Source organism: Engraulis encrasicolus, chromosome 7 (genome assembly GCF_034702125.1).
Source record: "Engraulis encrasicolus isolate BLACKSEA-1 chromosome 7, IST_EnEncr_1.0, whole genome shotgun sequence".
In the NCBI taxonomy this organism is placed as follows: Eukaryota; Metazoa; Chordata; class Actinopteri; order Clupeiformes; family Engraulidae; genus Engraulis; species Engraulis encrasicolus.
The window spans coordinates 56,237,760-56,254,751 of record NC_085863.1 but is presented as its reverse complement, the minus strand read 5'-3'; the positions used below and the strand labels follow the sequence as shown (position 1 = coordinate 56,254,751).

At 46.1% G+C, this 16,992-nt stretch overlaps 1 protein-coding gene across 3 annotated transcripts in view; it reads right to left on the bottom strand.

The window, feature by feature from the left end:
- Positions 1–16,992, bottom strand: part of abr (ABR activator of RhoGEF and GTPase) — a 258,788-nt gene that overhangs the window by 187,531 nt on the left and 54,265 nt on the right. Inside the window, exon 1 of one of the 3 annotated variants that reach the window (XM_063204118.1) lies at positions 14,964–15,477. The exons of 1 other annotated variant lie outside the window; for it this stretch is intronic. In XM_063204118.1, coding sequence (XP_063060188.1) covers positions 14,964–15,024 — 61 coding nt within the window. In that variant the 5' untranslated portion in view covers positions 15,025–15,477. Of the gene's footprint in view, positions 1–14,963; positions 15,478–16,992 lie in introns of those variants that run through there. One more of the 3 variants, XM_063204120.1, reaches the window with a different exon arrangement.

Here is a 16,992-nt window from a genome sequence, read left to right as displayed (position 1 = left end):
CCGGTGCAATTACAAGTGTCAAGAGTCCTCGAGCATCGGGTACACAAATAACAGAATATATCGCCTTCATTAAGTCACAACAAATCAGCTCCTCAGCGCTCATTACTGACAAGGGTGCAGTGTGTCATCTTGGGGAAAGGATACACAGTAGTTAAGTTTGCAGTGTAGGGTCATTCAACACCTATATAGAGGAGGGATAACTACAAAAGTGGTCAATCCAACCCGTTAAGACACGACAGGGTTATAATTTGCTGTTACCAGAATGGCAATGACCAAGTCATAGTGCATTACTAAAGGCCCTGCTGTATGTCATAGCATTGTAGTAATATGGTAGTAAACTTGTCAATGTCTATTACAGCGTGCCAGCCATAACTTTCACTCTTGGTGGATATCAGTTGCAGTTGACAAAAATATCGATATTGCAAAGCGAAAAGCACAGTTAGACTGCAAAGCAGGTATTGTGCAGAAATGTTAATGAACCATTTACAACAGACAAAACAATGACAGAGAAAAACAGAAAATCAACACTTGGGTGCTGATGGAAGAGTGTCAGATCAGATTTGTATTGCATGCAGGTCATGATTGCCCTCCACAACATAGACAGTGTAGCTACCAGCTACTACGTAGTTATGAATAAAACTATGCATGATGTGGTTTTAGTCAGGTGCGTATTACACAGTTTGCTGAACAGAGACAGGTGAAAGACAGCCATCATAAACATGCCAGCAATTATGTCAATCCAGCGCACTACAGTGTTAACAACCCAGTGCTCTAGTGTGTCAATCCACTGCAAGAATCAGTGCGAACATAATGGTGAATATCAAACACGTCAACTTACAGTAACTATACGCAAAAAAATGCACAACATAAAACACAAAATTGACATATGCACGTGCACGTGCACAGGCACGCGCGCACGCACACGCACACGCACACGCACACGCACACGCACACGCACACGCACAATCACTCCCATGCACACAGACACACACAAGCACAGAGTTGGCTACTTTTCCTTTACCATTAAACTTAAAGTTGACTCTTTGAGACTTGCCATCAATGTGTGTGTGTGTGTGTGTGTGTGTGTGTGTGTGTGTGTGTGTGTGTGTGTGTGTGTGTGTGTGTGTGTGTGTGTGTGTGTGTGTGTGTGTGTGTGTCTATGTGTATAATACTGATGGGAATGAAATCCTCCATCTTGCTCCAGCCCTGCTCTCACTGACAGCCATCCATCAAGAGCGTGGCTGACAGGCCTCCTCACCCTGACTTATGAAGATGGAGCACACACTCAACACGGAGCCTGCATCAATTCTGACCGGCGCCGCTGTAGCGATATAAAAACGTATCGTAATATACAAATCGTACCTGAACCTAAAATGAATCATCTGTTGGGATTCATTGAGCTGCAAAAACGCATTGCAAAAAAAGACACTAAATACAAAGTATACAAAGTGAAAAGTAAAAAGTATTAATATAATCAACCATATTCTGAAGCTACAGAGGAGATAGTGAGTCGAGGGTCTCTGCAACAGAGTGAATCGAGGTTAATGGATTTATAATTGAGTGAAAGATGGCCATGCGCGACGTCCCTGGTCCCCGAGGGAATGCTGTCCATCTGTTGAATATGTTCGTGCGGAGCGAAAAGGAAAAACAATCCGTTGGCCGCGTGGCTCATTCTGAATGCTTGACAGAAGAAAAAGTGGAGATACAGTGTGACTTTATATATAGCCATACCATTTGGATTTGCTTTGTATGCTCTTATTCAGGTTCCACAACAGCAGCTTATTTTAGAACACTTTGTTTCCATATCTATAAAAAGCTTATTTCCCTGTCAAAGTGTTCTGCCTCACAATGTCCAACCACATGGCGACAGGCGACAGCAGTAAAAAAAAGTAATTTCACAGATGTAAAACACATTCACCACAGCACACATGGCAAGCACACTCAAACAATAGGCTAAGGTGTAAGTAATGAATGGAGGCTCTGGGGCAATAATGTATGTTGCAGGTGGCAATGTGGCAACGATGCAAATCTGGGTCTTGCGTTTTTTTACTGCCTTTACACAAGCAGCTTATACAACATGTCTGGGCTCTGGGTCTGAAAAGGAAAGGCTGTTTACAGCTTTGCTTCATACTTCACTGTTCATCGTCTTCTCTCCAAAAACGTACAAATGTTCTCTCCTCCTGCCATCTTCTGTGCATCTCACCCTGGCTTTGTCCTATTTTCCTCCTCACCCTCATTCTATCTGCAGGGCTGACTGGCTGTTGAAGTTGCTCGAAGGGGAGGGAGACTGGTTTATGTAAAAGGGCTCTTACTGCCTCAAAGCTAAGCTACTAATGGAAGCCGAGGTCTTTGCTTTTTTCTCTCTCCTTCCTCTCTTCTCCTTCACTCTTTTCCTCTAATCTCCAATCCCTCCTTTCCTCTCCTTAACACCTCCTTTCCTCCTTTTCCTCCACCACCGCCCTCTTTCCTTCCCTCGACTCCACTCCTCTCAATCCTTAACTCCCCCCTCTCCTCTATCCTCCTCCATCCTTCGGTCTCTCTCTCTCTCTCCTCTTCCCTTCTCCACCCTCCCCCCTCTCCTTTCCCCCTCTCCATCCTTTCCTTCCCCCCTCTCCTCTCCCCCACTCTTCCATCCTTACCCCACTCCTCTCCTCTTCTGTCCCCCACTCCCTTCTACCCTCTCTCTCTCTCCTCACTCCTGGCTTCTCTTCTTTCGCTTCACTGCCCTGGATGCTTAATCAAACGACGACTTCCATTCGGATGTAAACAGGGCCAAGGAACTCAGCAGTGCCTTTGCCTGCCTGGTGTGTGTGTGTGTGTGTGTGTGTGAGTGTGTGTGTGTGTGTGTGTGTGTGAGTGTGTACTGATGGACTATCTCATTGGTTCGTCCATGGAAGGAAGAGACCGGGCGGCTCCAGTTACCAAGCCGAGACGAGAGGCTGACGAGAACCTGTCCAACATTGTGGCATGTATGCACGCGCACACACACACACACACACACACACACACACACACACACACACACACACACACACACACACACACACACACACACACACACAGATGCGTGCACACACACAGACACACACTCAAACACAGACACATAGACACACAACACATAGACACACACACATAGAGAGACACATACACACAGACACAGACACACACACAGACACAGACACACACACAGACACAGACACACACACAGACACACACACACACACACACACACACAGACACACACACACACAGACACACACACACACACACACACACACACACACGACACACACACACACACACACACACACACACACACACACACACACACACACACACACACACACACACACACACAGCCCTTGACAGCATCAGCGCTGATGCAAACAAGTAGAGACAAGCGCCCTGAGAGGCTGTGGTCACAGAGACACACTCAGGCACCAGCTACTGGAGGAAGAGGAGGAAGAGGGGCAGAGATGAAGAAAAGAAGTAGTAGTGGAGGAAAGGAAGAAGAAAAAGAAGAAGAAGAAAAGGAAGAGGAGGAAGAGGAAGAATAGGAGGAAGAGAAGAAAAAGAGGAAGATGAGAAAGAGAAGGAGGGGAGGAAGAAGAGGAGGAGGATGAGAAGAGGAGGAAGAGAAGGAAGAGGAAAAGAGGAAGGGAGGAGGAGGGGTGGAAACGTGACAGAGAGAAACATGGCCATGGAGTACATGAAGTTCCTCTAGTTTAGCGTCAGATAAATACATTGGGATGATTAGTCATGTTTTTCAGCCCAATTCAGCCAAAAACAGCTTTGGCTTGAGGTTCTACTGCTGGCCGGTCAGTGTGTGTGTGTGTGTGTGTGTTTTAAAACTATATTGGTCAGTCAACATAGAAAAAAGATTCTTTCCAAATTTGTTTGCCACCTTGCCCTGGCTTAAGGGGAGAAACATGGCCATGCATCTGGTAATAGTATCAGACAGCTATGCATTAAAATGTGAAGCAACAAAAGCGACACAAATTAATAGGATAAAAATATAATTGCATGAGCTGCGACAATTGCTTGCTGTGAATGATAACAGTAAATTCTGATGATAGTCAGAGCAATGCCTCTCCATACGAGGAGTCAATCAAGGGTTTTTTTTTTTCAAATTGATTTACTGTGCAGTTTATCACGCTTTTCCTCCCCCAATTCACAAGCAGGCTCTGGGATTTTTTTATTGCTCCCCTTTTTTATGGATGAATTGTGTTACTTTCTACCCTGGAGGCCAATATCATTAAATGATAGATGACGAATCTGTGCTTTGAATGATGAACGCCTAATCAAGATGATGAAGCATGTTTTCATCATATCGTGACTCCACTTAATCAAATCCAGCTCTAAATGCATCAAAAACACTTGATAATTTATAAATGTATGTGTGTGTCGCTTCGCATTAATGTCTATCCCTACATAGATGAACTCTCTAATCTATGACTAATTCTCATTGTGTCCACCGCTCCTACTATGGAAGTGGTGCAGAGTGTGATGATGGATGCTACCAGAGATGGTGTGCATCTTCAAGGCAGATAACACACAGATGCCATTTGGAGATCATCTTATGAATGTCCACCAAAGCTAACGAAGAGCTCCATACAGTATCATGGTTACGGGAGTAGTCTTCCTTCTTGACATAGCCCTTGAGCGTGACTGCTTGAACCTGCTCAAATTTCATCTTGACCCTATTCTGACTGTATGTTCTTCATTGTGTGACATAGATAGGGGTAGCCAGACCCCTTCAGGGTGCTTTGCTGCCTTTGCCAGTCTGTCTTAGAAACGCTCTACTTTTCCTTTTCAAACACAGAATTTTGGCTAAAGTGTGTGTGTGCGCGTGTGTGCATGTGCGTGTGCGCGTGTGCATGTGTGTGTGTGTGTGTGTGTGTGTGTGTATGACTGTATGCTACAGTATGTGTGAGTGTATACTGTACGCGTATCTATATACCTGTCTCGATGTGTCAGAGGGTGTCTGTGGGTATGTGGTATGCCTGCGCGTGCATATTACTCCCCCAGCAGAGAAACTTTACTGTTAGTTGTTGGGAATCGATGTCCTTGCTGCAGTCTCCTAATCAGTGCCTCCACAGGGGCTCCCATCACTGCCAGCAGGCTTTAGGCACGGCCTCCCTTACTCACCTTCAACTGTCAGACAGATACACTAGCACAGCACCAGAGGAAGGATGATACAGGATGATACATAATATAATACACCCTGCTATGGCGCTGTAAGGACTTCAACACGCCACAACACAACAGAGCAGCACAGCAGCTGGGGCAGCCTAAATTATATTCATCATCTACTGTATCTGCATACACTGACAACCTGGGGAGGTGTGATATCACCCAAAGAGACGGGAGGGAGGAGGAGAAGGAGGAGGAGAAGGAAATGAAGAGAGGAGAGGAGGGGAGTAGAGGAGAAAAAGAGAGATGAGGAGGAGAGGAGAGGGGAGGAGGAGGGGAGTGATGGAGAGGAGAGGAGAGGAGGAGAGGAGAGGAGAGGAGAGGAGAGGAAAAGAAAGGAAAGGAAAGGAAAGGAGAGGAGAGGAAAGGTGGAGGAAAAGAGATGAGAGGAGAGGGGGTGAGGAGAGATGTGGAGAGGAGAATAGAGGAGAGGATGAAGAGGAGAAGAGAGGATGTGAGGAAGAGATGACGACGGAAGGAGGAGAGAACGCGAGAACAAGAGGGGAGGAGAGAAGAAGAGAGTAAAAGAAAGAGATGAAGTGGAGAGTTGAGATGACGAAAGAGAAGAGGGAAGGAAGAGAAAGTGGGGGAGGAGAAGAAAGAGACGACTCTATTAACCAAAACAAAGCGCTGTTCTTAGTCCCACACTCACACTGGGAGTTGCACGTATGGTGTGTGTGTGAGACAAACTGCGCTCATTGTCATCCGAAAGACAGACAGAACGAAGCTGTGTTTCACTCTCGCTCTGGTGCCCAGAACTCATGCGAATCAGACAAAATCACGTTCCAATGCCAACTTACAAACACTGATTGGGATTATCTCCTCCGAGGAAATCATTACATCCAATAGTATCAATTCAGCTTGGAGGCAGCAGCTGGACAAAAAAGCAGCCCTTGTGCTGAAGTACTAATCGCAAACAAAAACATAAGTACACAAGATACTGTACGGTGGATGCATGCATGGATGGATGGATGGATGGATGGATGGATGGATGGATGGATGGATGGATTCATTTATTTTACCAACTGCCAGTACAATAGGAAAATTATGCTGTTAATATGGTAATACAGCAATACATGAAAATGAAGTAGCAGTGTATGGCAACCAATATAACAAATTATATCCAGTAGGACGCCTACTGCCCGGGGGAAATGATCGTCATCATAAGACTGCAGTTATCACTGAGCCGAGGACTTGCAGCTTTTTATTCGTGACAAAGTAGTTTCCGCTGATTGTATCCAAATGTGTGTGTGTGTGTGCTTGTGCGTGTGTATCAGTCTGTATGTGTGCATCATTATGTGTGTGTATCAGTATGCATGCTTGTGTGTGTAAGTGTGTGTGTGCTTAATCTCAGTCAGAGTTATAAACGTGTCCCCAAGGCAGACTTCAGATTCTCTGGAAGGTACACACATGCACATACTCTCTCTCTCTCTCTCTCTCTCTCTCTCTCTCTCTCTCTCTCTCTCTCTCTCTCTCTCTCTCTCTCTCTCTCTCTCTCTCTCTCTCTCCTCTCTCTCTCTCTCCTCTCTCTCTCTCTCTCTCTCTCTCTCTCTCTCTCTCTCTCTCCATTGCTGGACCCACTGCAGCAGAATACCAATGAGAAGAGAAGCTGTAGCAGGTGGAGCTCCCCTCCACAAAACTGCTGATAAATTTCTACCCCCAAAACTCTTTTACCTCAAGGCTTCACGCACACGCACACGCACATGCACACGCGCACGCGCACACACACACGCGCACACACACACGCGCACACACACGCGCACACACACGCGCACACACACGCGCACACACACACGCGCACACACACACACACACACACACACACACACACAAACACAGGACAGTCATTCGCATAGCACACACAAAAAACTCGAGAGTGTACTCAATGACCCTGCTGGAGTGTACCAGGCAGCCTCTCGTTTCTCACTCTCTCCTACGCTCCCACCATTTTCCCAAAAAAAACAACCCCAAAAAGGCACTAAAGGCAAGATTTATGCAGTTTAATTCAATGTAGTTGTGCTGAGATACTGCACCGTTGCCAATGCATTGGTAATACAGTATGACCTTAAATAACCCAGACCCCTCTCCATCCAAAATATTGCCACTGTGCGAGTGAGCAAAGCACAGGCTATGGTTTGTCTGACTAGCAAGGCACTGGCTTACATAACAAACCGTCTTGCCTGTTCGTCTGTCTGTCGGCTAGTTGGTCTCATCCAACCTAACTGTGCTTTTGTCTTCACTGAGACATGCAAGCACACAAGCATGCACGCTCACCAACACACACACACGAACACACACACACACACACACAAAGCGCTCTCTCTCTCTCTGTTCCCATAGTTACATGGAGAGGCAATGAAATGCGAAGCTAACAGAAAAGAAATAAAAGCACAAATAAAGTGCAGTGAGAAACAGAAGAAGAAAAGAGAAAGGGCGGGAGAGAGTGAGGGAGAGAGAAAGAGAGAAACAAAGAGAGATGGTCTGGAGTAGTACACTGACTGGTAAACTGTTTCCAAGAACCAACAAATGTGTCGAGCAATTGAAACACCCAGAGAAGCCGATAGGGTGGGACAAAGGGGGGACAAACGAGTCAGTTGTGCCAGGCCCAGGAGGAGTGGCCCCCAAAATTTGGGTCCCTATTACATTGTGTGTATTGAGTCGGGGAGCTTTCAGATGACTTGATCCCCGCCCCAGCCAAAGCTGTCAGCGGTCTTGGAAACAGCAGTGGCGGCAGCAGCAGCAGCAGGGAGAGCACAGGTGCGGCTGTAGAAATCATGGCAGACAAAGGGCAGCTTTGGAGCACGAACTAAGCAAGTGGTCGGAGAGGAGAAGGGCGCCTATAAATCCGCTTAGTAATTTCAGCCAGCCCCGAGCCTGTTGAAAGAAAGAGCTTTTATATCTGACATTGCAGGCAACGGGGATAGAATCTCTGACTTCAGTTCATGCAATGCCCAAAGAGAAAAAACATGGTTAAGCCTTTGTTTTTCGAACTAAATACTTGGCTGATGCTTACTAGAACGCCCAGATACATAGGCCTACTACTGAAGTAATGGCGGCTATTATCCTACTACAAAGCCAGGTGGGAATGGAACTGAACCAAGGTTAGTACAGACCAGTAAAAAATGCAGAGTTAATTCAACTAATACTCTGGGACCAAATACAATCTAGAGGATGTTGACCAAGTTGACTCTGTAAGAGTTAAATTAAGACTGCATTTAATGTGCATGCTGTGTTATGTCCAGTCAACTGTCCAGGCTAGTTTTATTAGTTATGCCTGTTTCTTTAAGGGGCAGCCATCTGCGATGTGAACCTTCAGCATTGATGGATGAACCAGGACGCAATAAGACTCCAAGCCAAACTGACCATTGATCTGGATACAACACACACTACATTTAGCTTGCTGACCATACAGTAGCTACTCTCTTTTCTTTTTCTCTCTCTCTCTCTCTCTCACACACACACACACACACACACACACACACACACACACACACACACACACACACACACACACACACACACACACACACACACACACACACACACACACACACACACATTCATTCTGTCCCCAATGCTCTCTGCTATCTCTCTCTCCACCTCACTGAAACACACAGGCACTCATTCACTCTCAATCTAAACGTCCCCTCTTCCCTCTCTCTCAGTATCAGTAGTGAACACGCTCCTCTCCACAGACACAGCACAGTCTGTAGTAAAGCCAGTCGTAATTGAATGAAGTATCGGCGTGCGGGCGTGTGCGTGTGTCTCTGTGTGTGTGTTTCTGAGACTGAGAGTGACTGTGTGTTTATGTGTGAGAGAGTGATTGTGTATGTTAGTTGCATTCATGTGTGCGTGCGTGCGTGCGTGCGTGCGTGCGTGCGTGCGTGCGTGCGTGCGTGCGTGCGTGCGTGCGTGCGTGCGTGAGTGAGAGTGACTGAGTGAAAGACCGAGCAAGCAAGGAGATGAATTTGCGAAGGTGCCTTAGGTTATAAAATGCAGCAAGCACTCCCATATGACCTTCACTACTACTACTGACCTGAGTGACCAGCCAAGACAGGAGATGCAGTGTGCTGAAGGACTACCAACACAGGAAATCCCCCTCTGTGAGATCAATACCACACACAGCCAGGACAAACCACTCATGAGCTGCGAGGCGTGCTGATGTAAGCTCTTGTCAGCTGGGCCTTCTTGTCATGCTGTTTCCCTTAATCAGTAAAATTATCACTACTCTGCAAAACATAATCAACCGGAAAATCACTACAGTAGGAGAAAAGCTGTGATGAGTGCGAAAAATAAAAGATTGGACTTGGAGCAAGTTTGTATAACTTAATGTAGTGTAAGTGTGCATTTCTAGAGCTTTGGCAGTTACTTTCTGAAATCATGACAATTGGATAAGGCCAATTCTGAATTGGATCCATTGTAATATTTATTATTGCCTGCTCCCATACAATCTGAATCATCTGTCCAAGGGCAAAAAAACTAACAAAACATGGGGGCACATGGCATTTCTGCACCAAGTGGGAGATGACTGTGCTATAGCCTTAAAATGTCACAGCCACACTGGAAAGTGTGAGTGAGCGAAAAAGAGAATAGAGCCACTCATGTGACATTATGTACAGCCTAGAGATTCACCCAATTCTTCATATTGCAATAACAATACAGTCATTTCATGGGTTTGCATTAAGGATAGACCGATATATCGGTATCTGGCCGATATGTGCATTTTTAAGTGTATCGTATCGGCTGATACGCGTGTGGTTTTGGCCGATAAGCAATATTTATTATTTTATGTCATTTGTTTTTTTTTTTTTTTTAAAGCACCAAGACACTTTATTTTTGTATTACTTGATTGTTAGACATTACTTGATTGTTAGGGTGGGTGTTTAAATGGTACAAGTTCTACCTCAATTTGATAATGCTAAAGGAATGTTTATTTTTAACTTGAGACCTGGAATATTTGTCATTTTTTAACCTTTTTTTAACCCATATCGGCCCCAAATATCGGGAATCGGAAATCGGGTATCGGCCAAGGGTGATGAAAAAAAAATCGGTATCGCATCGGCCATTAAAAAACCTGTATCGGTCGACCCCTAGTTTGCATCCTCAATGTGTGCCCATAATGCGCCACTGTACGCGAATACATGCTTGATTTGAGGCCCTCAATGGAGGGACGGATGGATGGATCCACCTACCTACCTACCTGACAACCATCTTACCAAAAGCAAATGCACTGATTTGATTTCCAAGCATCGCTGCATGGTTAAGTATACAATACAGACGCTGGGCTATAGCAGTCAGGCTCTGGCCCCGGTAGTAATAATAAAGCTATTTAATGGATTTATACCCTCAATATGTGCCCACAGTGTGCCACTGTACGTGAGTGTATGCTTCATTAAAGAGGCGCAATGGATGGACGCATAACGAATTGAATCCACCAACCTGGCAACCCTCTTATCAATGGCAAGTGCATTGATTTCCAAGCATCCCTGCATGGTTAAGTATACAGTTTAGGCTCTGGGCTCTGGCTGTCAGGCTCTAGCACCCCCTTATGCATGTGTCACCTCAGCCCTGCTCCCTCCTCTCCTCCCCTGTCCTTTCCTGTCCTGTCCCCCTGCATCACGGCAGGAGCACCCACAGCTAATCCGTGCTCTCCCAAAGCAGCAAAAAAAACCCAGGCAGCTGCCACAGCAGTCAGAAGGATTACCAATGGGGGGCAAGAGCTGTTGGGCGAAAGAGGAGCGTGTGCGTTTGCTGTGGGAGGGGGGTACTCCTCCAGTGAAACTGCTACTGTGTGCTGAAAACACTGAAGCCCCTTCTTACATAACCAGCCTCTTTAGATGCTGCTCACATGCTCACCACTCTCGCTCACGTGACACACCAGCATCGCCACGACAACACAGAACAGAGGGAAGGGGAATGATGAGGGAGTGAATTATTTCCTTCTCCTCATCCGTTCCGTGCATAGGCATGGTGCATTTTGGTATGCTCGTGCTTGCTCAGGGAATTCATATGTGAGCTTACACGTGTGTGTTTGGTGTATACTGTATATGCCTATGTGCGCTTTTGGTGCATGTTATTGCCATCATGCCCATGACAGAGAGAGAGTGTGTGTGTGTGTTCTTGTCTAAATGTGTGGGTTTCTTTCAAGTGGCATTGGGAAGCAGGTGCCTGCTACGGGAGGAGAGGAGAGGAGAGGAGAGGAGAGGAGAGGAGAGGAGAGGAGAGGAGAGGAGAGGAGAGGAGAGGAGAGGTAATGGAGGATGAGAGAGAACATGGAGAGAACAGGAGAGGAGAGGAGAAAGCAGAAGAAAGAGGGAGGGAGAACTGGAGAGCAGAGAAGATGAGATGAGTGGAGGATGAATGAACACAGGAGAGGAGAAACGGCGATGAGAGAAGAGGAGAGGAAGAGAGGGAGGTAGAGCAGAGAGGGAGGATGGTGGGAGTCTTTCCTCCTCAGCAGCATCTCTGGTGGAGGGTGAGTAATGGGGAGGCACAGTAGCCTGCCGGGCACGAAGCGTTGGGCTCCCACCGGAGATCATGCGTGAGAGCGGTGTAGGTTTTGGAGGGGTTGACATGGGGGGGGGGGGGGGGGTGTTGCTTATGGTGGCAACCATAACAAAGACCAGAGGGGGTGGGGGCAGGGCATCAGGATGCCAGGACACAAATGAGAGAGAGAGCTGAGAAAGAAAGAAAGAAAGAAAGAAAGAAAGAAAGAAAGAAAGAAAGAAAGAAAGAAAGAAAGAAAGAAAGAAAGAAAGAAAGAAAGAAAGAAAGAAAGAAAGAAAGAAGAAATATTATGTTCTTTATAATATAACATGATGTTGGTTTTCTTTGGGTACATTTACATTGTGCTGTCCCCCACACTGTGTGGAAAATATACGTAAATGGTTATAGTGAGTCTTACAGATGGCATGCTAATGTAGCCTGTGAATACAAACAGGGGCATAAAATGCAAAGCACATAACCTATTTAATCTCATTCCCCATGGATGCATTAACTCCACTGATATACACCCATGATACACAATACCACCTTCCCTCCTCAAATTAGAATTGACCCAACAGTATTGTGTTTTAAAAAATATTTTTTTTCATCTGCCTACTCTCTATAATACTTCCTATACTTTCTACTTTCTATAATATTTTCTTCTCTCTTCTCTTTCTTTCCTCTCAAGCACATTGAATGACAGTCATGTACTGCTTCATCATGTGGTGCTATACAAATCTAAATGCTATTGCTCATGTTGTGCCCGATGGCCAAACAACCAAGCACAGGCTGACCATCACCCCTTGTGCTGTAACGGTCCAAAAATTTTAATCTGTTAAAATATGGTCCCTGTTATAAATGTGCTGTTACCAGAATGGCAATGAGCAAGTCTCAATGTATTACTGTAATGCCATAGTAGTGTAGAATTATGGTAGTGAAGTCTTTTCAACAACTATGTAGCAAGGGGAGTAGAGATGGCCGCTGGGGCTCGAACACTGACCTTCTAGGTTACCAAACCAGGCCTCTATCCGCTACACGAAAGAGCCAGGCTCTAGTGACGGTCAATCCATCACACACCATTCCAGCATCCCACTGGTGGAACGACATGGTGTCATACCCAAATTCTGGGCCCTCTTATACTGTACTTGGGGCCCTGGTAACATAGTCCAATGATTCATGCCGCTATGCCTCTGCTTCAATAAGACAACAGTACACAGTACACATCCCTCTCTGAGTGGCTCTGTCCGAAACAACGGCGCTAAAACAAACAACGACAGAAGAGTGTGTGGGAGGAAACCAAATCTTGGCAGAGTAACAGCACAAGGAGGGAGAGATGAGAGGCTGTGAAACAAGCGCTGTGTTTCTGCCCGGGTGTTACGGCATACACATACATATTCACCACTTTATAACAACTGTGCGACGCATGGCAGATGTAAATATTATACCAAGTGTTTGAAGAAACACAAACACCATAGCGAGAGAAGGAGTTCTTACATTTGCAACTGTCAATAAACAACTCTCCAATATTGACTTTAAGTCTGCCTGGATACAGCTCGGCAACTCATATGAGGCAAAAAGGAGAAAATCTTTTGTTATGCACACGGGGCTGCCATATTCATTTTTAACGCCCATTCATAAATGTTTAATTTTAGTTTCTTCATTTGTTTTTCAGCATTTCAGAGGGGGGGCAACACGGTCAGAAAACAGAATTGGGTTAAAAAGCTTCCCTACGAAGAATAATATTGGCCCATCTGAGGACGTATTACGTAACCCCAACAGGTTAGGAGTTCACTTCTTTCTGCACGGGTATCAACAGATGGGGCCGTCTCTTAAACATCTGATGAGCTATCTCGGGGAATGGGGACATGGAGCAATGGAGATGGAGATGCGTGTGCGTCAGAGGGGTGAGGCCATCCCACCAATAAAGTCATCAAAAGGCCAACGACAAAAAGCATTAGCTCTGCTAACAGATGTTTTGGCCCTTAAACCCATTTGCCCAGACAATATGGCAAGGCCCAGTCTTAATGCCTCCCCCCACCCTTTATCTCCCCCCGGCCATAGAGACAATTACCCCCCACCACCCTACTTACCACCCCTCTCTACACGCACATTCAACTTGACTTCCCCATTCTTTCCCTATAGCCTGCCAGATCAAGAGTGAAACAATTTCTACAAAACAAACTGAACAAGCGGTCTATTGTATTACATAATCCTTAATCCTCCCATGAGGGACTTATACAGAACACTACATATCCAGCTGAGAGGTGATATTTTATATTGAAAAGGCAAAAAAATAAGCCCAACAAAACAACTGGGAGAGTGGCAGCTTTCAGGAGGGATTCTGAGTGCGTTTAGCTCCTGTTGGGAGAACTATATTGATTTTAGGGAGTTAACCATTCAAACCACATTACACTTAACTGACACAGAATCAGCCCTGTACCAGTTCTGTTCTCTTCCTTCAACATGTATGCGCCCCCACACCACTCTTTATGTAACCAAGCCTGACAAGCCTATTCGCTGAACACATCCGTGGATAGGCTACTAACCCCCCAACCACACACACACACACACACACACACACACACACACACACACACACACACACACACACACACACACACACACACACACACACACACACACACACACACACACACACACACACACACCATCCTAACTCAGCCATGGCAGGTGCTGTTTTTTTACCATCAGGATGACATCACTCTTCATAGGTATGTAAACAGCCTCTGAGTGTGACACTCAGAGTTGAGGACACACTGTAGAGTAAACAGACACAGACTTGTCAGACATTCTGTGTGAAATTACCTTTAAATACAATGGGAACCGGGACAAATCTACTACAACTCACAGAATCATTCCCAAATCGCTCAGGTGGAAGAATGTTACACACTGGATTACCAGAGCTAATCAGCACAGGCTTGGCATCAATATGGGACTACCCAAACAAAACAAATATTATTACCCACCCGCAAAAACAATTATGCTTATATTCTTTCTATACACCACGCTTTCAAACATGAGCAGGACATAGGTCACTCATGATTATTTTTTAGCGATACTAACAACTACAATTTCTAATAGACAATCTTGGACAGACCCCGCGCCCCGAGTGTGTCAAATGCTCTGCTCATAACGCGATTACACGTCCGTCTCGATGACAGCTAGGGAAGGGCGGTGGAGAGAAGAGGCGAGAAGGAGCGAATGAATGGTCCAGGGACGGGAGAGACGAGACGGACGGACATGGATGTGTGTCGGCTACGTACTGCTATAGAGAGTGTCGATCCAGGACAGCCTGGGCAAACCTCGCGTGCTCAGGTGCTCCATCCCGGATCCTGGCGCGTCCTCCAGGCTGGCTCCGTAAACGTCTCCCCTTTCCACGACTCGGCAGGCACTTCTCCTCCGTCACTCCTTTTTCCGTATCTCCGTGGCTCTTCCTCAATTCGCTGTAGCCTATCCGTCAGCTCGCCGGCAGATTCTTCTATGTTGTGTTCACGGATGGAGGGTGGTTTTCATCGCAAAGCAACAAAAGCCAAGAAAGAAGCCACCAACGGTGGCGCGGGCTAAACTGGAGAGAAGAAGGTGAAGCGAGAGCTGTCCTCAGTTCCTAGCGGCGCTCTCCACAAAACACACAGGAGGCATCCACACTCACTGGCTTGCGAGAGCAGCTACAAGACAACAGGCTGCAGCCTCGCGCACACACTGCCAATCGTTGCTAGGGAAGAGAAAGTCTCTCTCTCTCTCTCTCTCTCTCTCTCTCTCTCTCTCTCTCTCTCTCTCTCTCTCTCTCTCTCTCTCTCTCTCTCTCTCTACTTGATTTTAGGAGCAGTCACTCTCTCTACAATTTTCAGCTGCTCTAGACATTTCATTGTCGCTGGCTTCCAGATGGCTTCTTTGTTTAATATCCTTCACAATATCCAAAGAGCTAGCCATTATTTATTTATGTTTTAACTTGAGTGTTGCCTTTTGACGTTTCTGGCAGTTGGGATGCCGAATCCCAAAGCCTAACCCGCTCTATTCCAAATTGACCCGATTTAATGTTCATCCATCAACAGTCAATCTCTTCCGCTATAAAGTGCTAAAACGTTTAAAAAATCTCTCACACACACACACACACACACACTCTCTCTCTCTCTCTATTAGCGGTGCTCCCAAGAGGCGCGTGTGCTCTTGAGCGATGCTCGTCCCCGTGCGCGCCCCTCCACCTCCCCAAATCTCTCCCTCCTCGCCTTCTTTGTCTCGAGCGCCCACACGTGAGAAGGAATCTGGCTTCTACTGTACTACTAATCTGTAATATTCTTTTATCGAATTTAACACTTGATCTGGATTAACAGGCTATAACCCAATCAGTGCATAGGCCTACTATTATTGTGTGCAGGCTATTGTACCATGTTATAGGCCCTACCATGACACAAGAAAGAGGCAAGAAAGTGAAGCTGTCAAAAGAACAGAAAGAAAGAAAGAAAGAAAGAAAGAAAGAAAGAAAGAAAGAAAGAAAGAAAGAAAGAAAGAAAGAAAGAAAGAAAGGCCCAGGATGAGGTTGGCGTGAGAGCTGTAAGTAGGGTTGCCAACTGTCAATGAAAAAAATACGGGACACTTCATCGTGCCGGGGGTCTGGGGGTCGTCCCCCAGAAAATTTTGCATTTCTTAGATGTAATTTCCTGCATTTTAACGTCCCGTGTCCCGTTTCAGTTCAATACGGAACCCATACTTTTATCTCTAAATACAGGACGATTCCGTATTTCAAGGGACGGTTGGCAACCCTAGCTGTAAGTAAGGCAGGTGTGAGACATCCAAGTCAACATCACTGGGACAGATGGGTCCTGTCATCTTCCCCTCCGCTTTTGGTTCCCGTGGCAACAAGCCACATCTTCCTCCATGACCCAGGACCCCCCTTCCATCTTTTCAGAGGAATGCAAAACATGACGGTAGAGCCCAGAGCCCTCCCATGCTGTCAGCGCAGGGGTAGAGGTAGAGGTGGAGGTGGAGGGGGCCTCTGCTCCATGATGTTCCCCCACAGCTGGGGAGTCCCACAGCAGAGACACAGAGCCACACAGCCCCCCTCTACTCCACACCTTGACAAGTCTGGATAATCCAACTCCCCAAATCACATTCTCCCTCAACTTCATTATCCAAAACGTGCAGACGCGAGGAGGAATCTGACTTCTACTAATAACCTGATTATGATATATTTCTCCTTCGTGGAGACTAATTAAGAACCCTAACCTAACCTAACCTAACCTAACGACGCTGATTGTAAGTCATCAGAAATATGTATAATGTGGATGATATCCG